The sequence below is a fragment of the Choloepus didactylus genome, chromosome 3, assembly GCF_015220235.1.
Source record: "Choloepus didactylus isolate mChoDid1 chromosome 3, mChoDid1.pri, whole genome shotgun sequence".
Lineage (NCBI taxonomy): Eukaryota > Metazoa > Chordata > Mammalia > Pilosa > Megalonychidae > Choloepus > Choloepus didactylus.
Window position 1 is genome coordinate 152,340,758 of NC_051309.1, and position 13,337 is coordinate 152,354,094.

Consider the following 13,337-nt stretch of genomic DNA (forward strand, 5'->3'; position numbering starts at 1 on the left):
AGAAAAATACAAAAGATAGAAGAGGTCAGACAACATCATCACCACCAGGAATCCCATATCGCTCCCTTATATACCCCTTTTATAGACATTTAGCTTTGTATTTTGCTGTTGTTACATTTAATGGAAGCATCTTTCAGTGTTACTGTTGACTATAGACTCTAGTTTGCATTGATTGTGTTTTTTCCTCATACCTTCCAATTTTCAACACCTTGCAATGTTGACATTCATTTGCTCTCCCTCATTTAAAAACTTTCTTATATTTGTACACTTAATCACCATCATTGGTCACTTTAGGTTTCACTAAGTTATACAATCCCAGTCTTTATCTTCTGTCTTTTCTTCTGGTGACATATATGCCAATAGCCTTCCTCTTTCAGCCATACTCACACATATCTTATAATATTGTGCTACCATCACACAGTATTGGGCTATCCATTTCTGAATCTATACATTCAATCCTGTTGAACCTTCTGTACTCCTTCAGCATCAAGTGCCCTATCTCTAACCTCTTTCTATCTCGTGATAACCTGTGTTCTCAACTCTCAGATTTTGCTCTTCCTTGTTATCCATATTATGTGATACCATACAGTATCTGTCCTTTTGTTTCAGGCTAATTTCACTCAATGTAATGTCTACTGTCTACCATTTTGTCTTTTGGATTTTATATGTCTACCTTACTTTATTTTTATTTTTCTTCCTCTCTCTTTACTGTTACTGATAGTCTTCATTTCTACAGTCTTCTCCAAACCTCTCTTTCCCATCTTTTCCTGTCTGCCTGTAGTGCTCCCTTTAGTATTTCTTATAGAGCAGGTATCTTGTTCACAAACTCTCTCATTGTCTTTCTGTCTGAGAATATTTTAAACTCTCCCTCATTTTTGAAGGACAGCTTTGCTGGATATAGAATTCTTGGTTGGCAGTTCCTCTTCTTCAGTATCTTAAATATATCATACCATTGCCTTCTCCCCTCGATGGTGTCTGCTGAGAAATCTGCACAGTCTTATCGAGCTTCCCTTGAATGTGATGGATCGCTTTTCTCTTGCTGCTTTCAGAATTCTCTGCCTTTGACATTTGATAATCTGATTATTAATTGTCTTGGCCTAGGTCTATTCAGATCTGTTCTCTTTGGGGCACACTGTGCTTTTTTGGATCTGTGATTTTATGTCTTTCATAAGAGATGGGAAATTTTCAGTGATTATTTCCTCCATTATTGTTTCTGCCCCTTTTCCCTTCTCTTCTCCTCCTGGGACACCCGTGACATGTACATTCATACGCTTCATGTTGTCATTCAGTTCCCTAAGACGCTGCTTATATTTTTCCATTCTCTTCTCTATCTGCTCTTTTGTGTGTAGGATTTCAGATGTCCTGGCCTCCAGTTCATGAATCTTTTCTTCTGTCTCTTTAGATCTACTGTCATATGTCTCATTATGCTTTTTATCTCTTATGTTGGGCCTTTCATTCCCATAAGCTCTGCCAATTTTTTTTCACACTTTCAATTTCTTCCTTATGTTCACCCAGTGTCTTCTTTATATCCTTCATCTCTTTTGCCATATCTTCCCTCAACTCGTTGGTTTGATTTTGAATTGATTTAGCATATTTGTTTGAAGATCTTTAGTTGTTTCAATTCCTGTATCTCAGCTGAGGTATAAGTTTGTATGACTGGGCCATATCTTTGTTTTTCCTAAGGTGACTCAAAATCTTTTGTTGTCTACGTATCTGGTTTCCCTGATTACCCCAATCAGATTTTCTGAGACCAGACGGGCCCAGGTCTCAGGAGGAAGGTGTAATCAGTTTCAAGTTGCCCTGAGCAACAGGGTGTCAGACTTTCCCATGAGGACTCTAGACTTGCTGTGCTTTTCCTGTCCTGCCCAGCAGGTGGCGCTTGTCAGCCTGCAGCTCCGCACCAGGGCAAAGAGGTGTGGTTCCTTTACTTCACAGCAGACCAGTCCTGGCCAGGGGCCGAGGGTGTCAGAAGCCAAGCTTAAGTTGTTTCTGGTTTGTTTGTTTTCCCCTAGGCCCTATGCTGGGAGAGTGGCCTGGCTCTGGGCTGAGCTGCTGAGGTGACAGAGGAGGAGTCAGCCATGGTGCCATGAGATCCTACTGTTTTTAAGTTGCCCTGTTACTGCAGTCCTTTTGCTGGTTTTTTAAAGCTACTGGGGATGGGGGTTGGGGGAAAATTGAGGAGGTTAGGGGGAAGCCCTGAAGCTTCTCATTCTACCATTGATTGGAGCAGGGCTTATAATGAGATTTTAAGAGAAAATGTGAGGAAAAGTTAAATTACAGTTAAAAGATTTTTCTGTTATTTAGTTAATATGAATTTTTTTTTAAATCAGGAGAACTTCTTTTGCAATTATGTCGTTTGGAAGATGCTGCTGATGTTTATAGAGGATTGCAAGAGAGAAATCCTGAAAACTGGGCCTATTACAAAGGCTTAGAAAAGGCACTCAAGCCAGGTAGTGACATTTAAATCTTATTTAAATTTTAATTGCTTCTTTGGTTAATACATATTTTATAAACTGATTGAAAAATACACCTAGAAAAATAGTGGTTAAGAATTGCTTTAAAATCGGAATGCAAAGTACATTTGCAAAATGCAGTTTAGTATGGCAGCTCATACTGAAATGCATAGAAATGGTTGAGAAAATAATTTTTTTACACTTTTTTTTTAAATTGGCAAAAACATAGTAGCATCAAAAACATGAAAGAGAAATTTCAACTGACGTAAATGGAGATGTCTCCCTAAAGGAAAGAAACAAGCATATCTTAAGTGGTGAGCTATGGCTGCAGCAGAATGGTCTGTCAGGGACCTCGGAATATAGCCAAGCTGGGCAGCACTATATCCTTTGTGGTAAAAGAGATTAAATATGCATCACTCAAACAAACTTGGGTTCAGAGACTCTCTGTGTTTCTCTACTCTTCCTCTCTCCTCCCATGAATGGGGCCCAGTTGTGGGGATGGGCCTAGAAATGTCTTCCACAAATCAGCGAAATCCTTGGCCAAGATGATCTCATTTAAACCTGTGATTCCCTTGGGGCTGGTACTGAACCATTCCTGATACTATTGATGTATACTAGAGAAACCTGTTATTGAAGATTCTAACAAAGAATGGCACCACTACCTTGGGAAAACCTGTACAGTGAATGGTAATCATCAGTTCCAGCAAAAAGGAAGGTAGAGGTGATAGAGGAATCTAAGATAAAGAAAGGAAATTATAGCCATGAAACATGAATTGGCAGTTATGAGGTAGTACCAATTTGGAATGTGGGAAGTGTAAAACCTACTATTGAAGAATAAAAGTGCCAATTGAAGAGAGGCTGCAGCTGAGGGAAAATGAATGTAGTGAAAAACTGATTGAACTGAGGAAAGCTGTCAAGATTTAGCACTGAGAGTATAAAGAGGAAGTACAAGAAAAATGAGCAGGGTAAGATAGCAGGATAGATACAGAAGCTCCAAAATATGTCAAAGGAGAGCCTACAGAAAAAAGTGAAGAGAGAATATATGGAAATATAATAACTGAAAGTTTCTCTTTAGGAAAGAAACGAGTTCTGAGATTTTGAAAGCTACCTACAGTAGAACAGGCTAAAGAAATTTTGTTTTACAGTGTTACAGGTATTTAAAATATGAAAATATTGGAAGGGAATATTCCAAAATAGTAATTGTTGATATGTTTGGGTGGTAGGGTTACAAAATAATTTTCTTCACATCTTTTGAGTTTTCTATTCAGTAGAATAGTTTTCTTAATATACTTTGAGAAGTTTGTAGTTTGCTAGGAAAATATGCAGTTTATAATTGCATATAAAAGGATTTTTTCTTTGCAGCTAATATGTTAGAACGGCTAAAAATTTATGAGGAGGCCTGGACTAAATATCCCAGGGGACTGGTGCCAAGGAGACTGCCATTAAACTTTTTATTTGGTAAGTGAAAATAATTGCAAAAGAATCAAAATGTTGTTATGATTTAAAATTTCTTTCCTTGTTTTTAAGTATATTAGTTATGCATAGTCAGATTTAAAAAGTGCATTGTTAGACTTGTTTGGGTAAATATAAACTAACAGGATTATTTTCCTTCCAAGGTGAGAAGTTTAAGGAATGTTTGGATAAGTTCCTGAGGATGAATTTCAGCAAGGGTTGTCCACCAGTCTTCAATACTTTAAGATCATTATACAGAGATAAAGAAAAGGTAAAGCAAAATATTCCTTTTTCTTTTGGTTATAATTTCTTTGCTTGGTTTTGGAATACTTGATTCTTGATTATCTGTGTGTATAGTATACATTTTATGATTCTGGTATCAGTCTTCCTAGTTTGCCATTTGAGTGCTTCTGTATTTCTCTTGTCCTTCTCTTCCTTTTCATCCTCTTTAATTCAATAACATATTGCATGTTTGTTTCTGTCTTTTGTTTCTCTATATTGTTTAATGAATCAGTATAGGTATGAAAAGTCAGTAAGAGGGTAATTTCTCCAGTATTTTCTCTAATCCTTGCTCATGGTGAATTTTTTTTTTTTTTTTTTTTAACCAAGATTAGCTTAGTAATCTTTCTCCTTTTTTATTTGGTAGAAAAAAGATTTTGTCAGAAGTTTGTTTGCTGTCCCAGTAAGTCAACTTACTCTTTCAGCTATGTGTTATAATCTTGAAAATGCTTGTTTAGAGAGTGTTTTAATTTTAACTTATATTATTGTGCTTGCAAGTACAGTGGCATCAAGACATGTTAGTTAGATTAAGAAAGAGTAAGTTATAGTGAATATAACTATGATTATAAAGATGGAACAAGTTAAATATGCTAAACATTTTGATCTAAAGCACAAATGTGCATTTATTTGCCATTTTTCTGGTGAAAGGTCCCAGGTGTAGACTTTATTGATTGTTGTCTCACATTTTTTTTCTTGCATACATTATATTCATAAAATGTGTTCTGTTATTTCTAGTTTTGCTAGAGTGAGAATTTAGATGATTGTGAAGCAGTCCTGAGTATAGAATCCTCTATAATTAAGATATCCCCCTTTATTGTTTTGGTTGTCTCATTTACACTTAAATTGGTTAAAATTATCCAATTTATCATTGAGTCTTTCCATGGTATTCAGCTTACAGAGACAGTTCTTTCTTTTGTTCTTATTTATTAAGTTTATGTAATACTGAATTAAATTATGCAATATGATGATGAATGCTACTGATTCAAACAGGTTTGAGAAAACAAAACTGACTCTTAGGAAACATATAGCTCAACTTGTGGGAATAGAAGAATGTGGGTATTCCAGAATAACCTAGCTGTGACCATTCAGTCCTCAAAATTTACTGAGGTAATGGCAATAACTGGTGTAAATCTGTTGAGTTAGTTAAGTTGAGGTTATTTAAGACATCTTCTGTAGTTACAGAAATCCATTAAAGCTGGATAAAGCAAAGAAGGGAATTAATTTTTTAAAAAAAGTATTCACAGATCTTTCATGAAGCCAAGAGCAAGAAGTGTTGTCAGAAGTCTGGGGAAACCAGAACCTGGACCTCAGAAATTAATTCTCCTGGACCTCAGAAACCCACACACTGTTATATATTGCAGTTTCACTAATGTTTTCTCCTGGATTATGAAAATAAGAGTTGATTATCATCATCATCTTGTGGAATTTCTCTCTTTACGTAGCATTTAATTCTTGATTCTTGCAGAACAAATGTTAACTCTTGGATGTTATGTATGTGAATTGAGAGAAAAATGAACCAGGATCTAAAGCATTGATAACATTGCCTCTGTTTGTCCAACCTTTCTTGATTTCTGGTTCAGCTTGTTGTTTTATTTCTTAGCAGGGAAAAGGAGTGTACCAATGAAATTTTAGAAGGATATGTCTTAGTGCACACCTGCATGAACATATAATTCATTTGAATATATTTTAAATTTTTTTCCAGAGGTTAAGAGGTTTATAAAGAGGTGTCTTTGTGTGTATGTATGTATGTATATAACTGGCTGTTGTACTATTTATTTAGGCCTTTGATAGTAAATAATGCATTTTGCACAAGAATAATAATTGCATTTTAAAAATTATTATTATTAAAGTGTGCTTGTGTGTTTGTATTCTAGGTGGCAATCATAGAAGAATTAGTAGTAGGTTATGAAACTTCTCTAAAAAGCTGCCGGTTATTTAATCCCAATGGTAAGTGCCCAAGTTTTATGTTTTGAAAACATCTTGAAGATTTTAATACATTAGCAATTCTTAATCAGTCAGTCAGTTTTAATTATTTAGGCAGTAAGTGTTGTGCATTAAAAATTTTTTTTCCTTGAAATTGGAGACCATTACTTTGTACATAATGTGAAGAAGTTTGGTGAGAAGAGAATCACATTACTTGTTTTTTCTCACATTTTTTTTTGAAAAAAATTATTTAAAATTTAAAACATCTAGATGCAATAATATAAAGATGCCTGATTTACCCAGCATCAATAATTCTTAACTCTTGGTCAAATTTATTTCATCCATTTTTATCCTCACCTACTTCCCCCTACTCCCATATTACTGTCACACGAATTCTGGACATCACATTGTTTCATCCAGGAATATTTCAATATGTCTAAAAGATAAGGACTTAACTAAAAACATAACCTTAATAATATTATCACACTTGAAAATGAATACTTTCTTACTATCAAATATCCAGTCTGTGTTCACATTTCTAATTACCCTATAAACGTCATAGTTTTTTTCCTTTGGTTTTGAAACTTGTTTGTTTGAATCAGGATCCAGGTAAGATCTATACTTTGAGATTGATTGATAACGTGCTTGGGCCTCTTTTAATCTATAGGTTTCTCCGCCATCTCCTCTTTTTCTTTCTGTAATTTATTTGTTGAAGAAATTAGTTTCTTTTCTTGGTTTCCCCTGGTCCAGGTTTAGCTTAATGTAACTCCCCCTCCCCATGGTGTTGTTTGACATGTTATTTCTTTGTCCTCTGAATTTCTTGTTAAATTGGTAGTTGGACTTAGAGCTGTGCTGTCCAGTATGATAATAGCCTTTAGTCACATGTGGCTGTTAAAAGTAATTAAAATGAAAAATTCAGTACATCAGTTGTAGTAGCAGCATTTCAAGTAGTGCTAAATAGCCTCATATTGGACAGGGTAGATATATAACATTTCTGTCACTGCAGAAACTTCTATTGGATAGGTCTGAGTAGAGGCTTGATGAGATTCAGTCTTTTGTTTGTTTTGTTTTTAATCTGAGGAGGGAGCAAGATTATTCCATAGGTGAGGGTGGTGTGTTCATCAGAAGGCATGGTGTTTGTTTTTATGTTAGCAACTGTTAGGAATTAAAATCTGGTGATAGTCTGTCATTCATTCTTTTTTAAAAGTTTATGGAAAATTCACAAATACATGGAGGTAAACAATATACTTGTAAATAATCAGTAGTTCAAAGAAAAAAATTGCAAGAGAAATTAGTATCTTGAGACAAATGAAAATGAAAACACAACATATCGAAACTCATGGGAATACAGTGAAAGCAGTGCTGAGAAGGAAATTTATAACCCTAAACACCTACATTAAAAAGGAAGAAAAAGCTAAAATAGAAGACCTAATACATACTTGGAGGAACTAGAAAAAGAACAGCAAACTAATCCCAAAGCAAGCAGAAGGAAAGAAATAACAAAAATTAGAGCAGAAGTAAATGAAATTGAGAACAAAAAACAGCAGAGACAATTAACAAAATCAAAAGTTGGTTCTTTGAGAAGATCAGTAAAATTGGCAAACCCTTAGCTAGAGTGACAAAGAAAAAGAAGATGCAAATAAATAATATCATAAACAAGATGTGTGGGCGGGGTCACACCTCTATGGAAATTATCCAGTGAAAGATCTTGCCCACAGTTGACTGATCACAACTGAACCAACAGAAATAGAAAAGATCATAGGAGGATACAATGAATATCTGTATGCAAACAAATCAGACATCTTAGATGAAATGGACAATTTCCTAGGAACACATGGACAACCTACACTGTCTCTAGAAGAAATAGAAGACCTCAACAAAGCAATCACAAGTAAAGAGATTGACTCAGTCATTGAAAACCTACCAACAAAGAAAAGCCCAGGACCAGATGGCTTCCCAGGTGAATTCTCCCAGTCATTCCAAGAACTAATATCAAACCTGCTCAAACTCTTTGTTCTAGTTTGCTAATGCCACCAGAATACAAAACACCAGAAATGGATTGGCTTTTATAAAAAGGGGTTTATTTGGTTATACACTTACAGTCTTAAGGCCATAAAGTGTCCAAGATAACACGTCAACGATCGGGTACCTTGACTGGAGGATGGCCAGTGGCGTCTGGAAAACCTCTGTTAGCTGGGAAGGCACGTGGCTGGCGTCTGCTCCGGAGTTCTGGTTTCAAAATGGCTTTCTCCCAGGACATTCCTCCCTAGGCTTCAGCTCCTCAAAAATGTCACTCTTAGTTGCTCTTGGGGCATTTGTCCTCTCTCAGCTTCCCCAGAGCAAAAGTCTGCTTTCAAAGTCTATCTTCAAAATGTCTCTGTAAGCTTCAGCTCCTCTCTCAGCTCCTGTGCATTCTTCAAAGTGTCCCTCCTGGCTGTAGCAAGCTCGCTCCTTCTGTCTTAGCTTATATAGTGCTCCAGTAAACTAATCAAGGCCCATGCTGAATGGGCGGGGTCCCACCTCTATGGAAATTATCCAGTGAAAGATCTTGCCCACAGTTGACTGATCACATCTCCATGGAAACATCCAGTCAAAAGTCTCCAACCCAATCAACACCAATACGTTTCCTGCCCATGCAAGTCTGCATCGACAATAATGGCGTTTTGGGGGACATAATACATCCAAACCAGCACACTCTTAGAAAAAAATTGAAGATGAGGGACCACTACCTAACCTATTCTATGAAGCTAACATCACCCTAATACCAAAGCCAGATAGAGATGCTATAAGAAAAGAAAATTACAGACCAATCTCTTTAGTGAATATAGATGCAAAAGTCCTCGGCAAAATACTTGCACATCAAATCCAAAAGCACATTAAAAGAATTATACAGTGTGATCAGGTTGGTTTTATTCCAGTTATTCATGGGTGGGTCAACACAAGAAAATCAGTGAATATAATATACTACATTAACAAATTGAAGGGGAAAAACGTGATCATAGTGATCGGTACAGAAAAAGCATTTGACGAAACTCAGCATCCTTTCTTAATAAAACCACTTCAAAAGATGGGAATGAAAGGAAACTCCCTCAGCATGATGAAGGGCATAACTGAAAACCTATAGCTAACATCAAATGGTAAAAGAGTGAAAGTTTTCCCTCTAAGATCAGGAACAAGACAAGGTTCCCCACTGTCATCACTCCTATTCAATGTCGTGCTGGAAGTTCTAGCTGGAGCAATTAGGCAAGAAAAGAAATAAAAGGCATCCAGACTGGAAAGGAAGGAATAAAACTTTGTTTGCCAATGACATCCTGTATTTAGAAAGTCCCGAAAAAAAAAAAAAAAGCTACTAAAGTTAATTAACAAGTTCAGCAAAGTGGCAGAATACAAGATCAACATGCAAAAATCTGTAGTGTTTCTATACACTAGTAGTGAGCTATCTGAAGAAGAAATCAATAAAATAAATCAAGAAAAATTTCCATTTACAATAGCAACTAAGGGAATCAGTTATCTAGTAACAAATTTAACCAGTGATGTAAAGGACCTATATTCAGAAAACTACAAAACATTGCTGAAAGAAACACAGAAGACCTAAATAAATTCCATGTTCATGGATTGGAAGACTTGATATTTTTAAGATGTGAATTCTACCCAAATTGATTTACAGATTCAACACAGTCCCAATCAAAATTCCAGTGGTCTACTTTGCAGAGATGGAAAAGCCAATTATCAAATTTATTTGGAAAGGTAAGGGGCCCTGAAGAGCAAAAACATCTTGAAAAAGAGAAGTTGGAGGACTCACACTGCCTGATTTTAGAGTATAATTCAAAGTTACTGTGTTCCAAACAGCATGGTACCTGTATAAAGGTAGACATTGATCAATGGAACTGAATAGGGAGTTTGGAAATAAATACCTGCACATTTATGGTCAGCTGATTTTCAACAAGGCTTTCAAGTCCACTCAACTGCAACAGAACAGACTCTTCAACAAATGGGGCTGAGAGATCTGGATATCGATATCCAAAAGAATAATAAAAGGACCTGTATCTAACACCTAATACAAAAATTAACTCAAAATGGATCAGTGACCTAAATATGAGAGACAGGACTATAAAGCTCCTAGAAAAATGTATAGAGAAGCATCAAGTTCTTATGGTAGGTGATAGTGTCTTAGACTTGATACCCAGAGCACAAGCAACGGAACAAAAAATAGATAATGGGACCTCCTCAAAAGGGAGTATTTTCATGCATCAAAGGATTTTGTCAAAAAGGTGAAAAGGCAGCCAACTCAATGGGAGAAAGTATTGTTAACCATATATCCAGTAAGGGTTTCATATCTAGAATATATAAAGAAATCCTACAACTTAACAATAAAAAGATAAACAACCCAGGTTTAAAATGGGCAAAAGACTTGAATAGACATTTTTCCAAAAAAGGAAATAAAGATGGCTAAAAAAAGCACATGAAAAGGTGTTCAACATCATTCTCCATCAGGGAAATGCAAATCAAAACCAGGATATCTCACACATACTAGAATAGCCACTGTTAAACAAACAGGAAACTTAAGTTTTAGAGAGGATGTGGAGAAACTGGAACGCTTAATTCACTGCTGGTGGTAATTCAGCTGCTGTGGAGGACAATTAGGCAGTTCCTCAGGAAGCTAAGTATAGTGTTGCCTTACGACCTGGCAATTCCTCTACTCGGGATATACCCAGAAGATCTGAAAGCAGGGCTGCGAACAGACATCTGCACACCAGTATTCATAGCAGCAATATTCGTAGCAATTCACATTTGCCAAAAGTTGGAAACAACCCAAGTGTCCATCCGCAGATGAATGGATAAACAAAATGTGGTTATACATACAATGGAATATTATTGATACATACAGCAGTAAGAAGGAATGAAGTCCTGAAGCATGCGACAACGTGGATGAACCTTGAGGACATTATGTTAAGTCAGACACAAAAGGACAAATATTGTATGACCTCACTGATATGAACTAATTATAATATATAAACTCACAGACATGAACTATAGAATATATGTCACCAGGATATAGAGTGAGGCTAAAGAATGGGAAACAGTTGCTTAATATGTGCAAAATGTTTAACTAGGTTGAACCTAAATGTTTGGAAATGGATAGAGCTGACGGTATCACATTATTATAAGAATAATTAACAGTACTGAATGGTGTGTGAATGTGGTAAAAGGGGAAATTTAGAGTCATGTGTGTCACCAGAAGGGAAGTTGGAGGTTAAAACATGGGAATGTATAACACAGTGAATCTTGTGGTGGGCAATGTTTGTGATTAATTGTACAAATACAGAAAGTTCTTTCATGAACTAGAGCAAATGTACAACATTATTACAAGGAGTTAATAATAGATTGTCTGTTGCAACCTCTGACTATAGCTAACAGTAATATTTTAATATTCTTTCACAACAGTAACAAATGTACCACACCAATACTATGGGTCAGTAATAGGAGAGGGTATAAGAGGTTTGGATTTTCTTTTTTATTTGTTTTTTCCTTAAAAAAATTTTATTTCCTTTATTTATTTTTTATTTTATTTCCTTTATTTTTTATTTTCATTTTTAATGAAAATGTTCTAAAATTGATCATGGGGATGTATGCACAACTATGTGGTGATACTTTGAGCCATTGATTGTAGACTTCGAGCCATTGATTGTAGACTTCGGATGGTTTGTATGATGTGTGAATAAAACTCAATGAAATTGCATTTTTTAAAAAAAGAAAAAGAATTTGAAAAATTTTAAAATTAAAAGCACACAAAAAGATGCTCAGCGTCATTCGCCATCAGGGAAATGTAAATCAAAACCACAACAAGATATCACTTTACTTCACTAGAATGGCCACTATTAAACAAGAAACTGCAAGTGTTGGAGAAGATGTGGAAAAATAGGAATACTTATTGTTGGTGGGAATGTAAAATGGTACAGCTGCTGTGGAAGACAGTTTGGCAGTTCCTCAGGAAGCTAAGCATAGAACTGCGATATGATTGGTAATCCCACTACTTGTAATTTACTCAGAAGAACTGAATGCAGGGACACAGACAGACATTTGCACGCTGATATTCATAGCAGCATTATTGACAATTGCCAAAAGATGGAAACATCCCAAGTGTCCATCAAATGATGAATGGATAAACAAAATGTGCAATGTGGGGAATTTTAGTACGGTGGAATATTATTCAGCAGTAAGAAGGAATGAAATCATGATGCATGCAACAATATGGATGAGCCTGAGGGCATTATGTTGTGTAAAGTAAGTCTAACATAATAGGATAAATACTGTATGATCTCACTAATGTGAACTAGTTTATAGTAAGTAAGGTCATAGAGTTAAAATCTGCACTATAGGTTACCAGGAAATAGAATGAAGGTAGAAAATAGGGAGTGGATACTCAGTTAGTGCAGAGTTTTTAATTAGGTAGAATGTAAATGTTTGGAAGTGGATAGAGGTGATGGTAGCACATTATAGTGAGTGTAATGAACTGCACTGAATTATGTGTGACTGTGGTTGAAAGGAGAAATTTAGGATCATGTTATGTCACTAGAAGGAAAGTGAGGATCAAACATGGGACTGTATAACACAGTGAACCTTGTGGTGGACAATGACTGATTAACAGCACAAATGTAAAAAATTCTTCCGTGAACTAGAACAAATGTATGTTAATATTACAAGGAGTCAGTAATAGAGTGGTATATTGGGGAAAATGCATCTAATCCAAACTATGGACTGTGGTTAACAGTAATATTTTAATATTCTTTCATCAGCTGTAGCAGATGTACCACACCAGTGCTAGGAGTCATTAATAGGGGGAAGTGGGAGATAATGGGATTTTTCCTTTTGGAGTACTGAGAATGTTCTAAATTGATTGTGGTGATTAATGTGCAACTCTGTGATTATCCTCTGAGCCACTTTGTATACTTTGGGTAGATTGTATGGTGTGTGATTATATCTCTGTAAACCTGCTTAAAAACAAACAAAAAGTATTATGAATTCATGGATTTAAACATATTTGATGTTTTAAGTCATTGCAGTTGCAAATGGTCCCCTCCTTAACCACACCATGATAGTAATTAATAGCTTCCTTATCAAAACTCCCGTTCATTTTATACATCTCCCACTGCAGATCTGGAATCAGTTTTTCTAAGAAGCCTTGGTTCCTCTAGTGGGAAAGCCCAGTATGGATCCCTGGATGCTTAT

General features: G+C 35.8%; 1 protein-coding gene across 3 annotated transcripts in view; it reads left to right on the forward strand.

Annotated features, from left to right (window-relative positions):
- Positions 1–13,337, forward strand: part of NAA15 (N-alpha-acetyltransferase 15, NatA auxiliary subunit) — a 92,062-nt gene that overhangs the window by 51,632 nt on the left and 27,093 nt on the right. For all 3 annotated transcript variants that reach the window (XR_005215961.1, XM_037830691.1, XM_037830690.1), the window contains exons 7-10: positions 2,331–2,450; positions 3,816–3,911; positions 4,070–4,176; positions 6,059–6,131. Coding sequence is in view for 2 of the 3 variants with exons in the window: in XM_037830691.1 (XP_037686619.1) it covers positions 2,331–2,450; positions 3,816–3,911; positions 4,070–4,176; positions 6,059–6,131 (396 nt within the window). In the remaining variant the exon portion in view is untranslated. The remainder of the gene's footprint in view (positions 1–2,330; positions 2,451–3,815; positions 3,912–4,069; positions 4,177–6,058; positions 6,132–13,337) is intronic.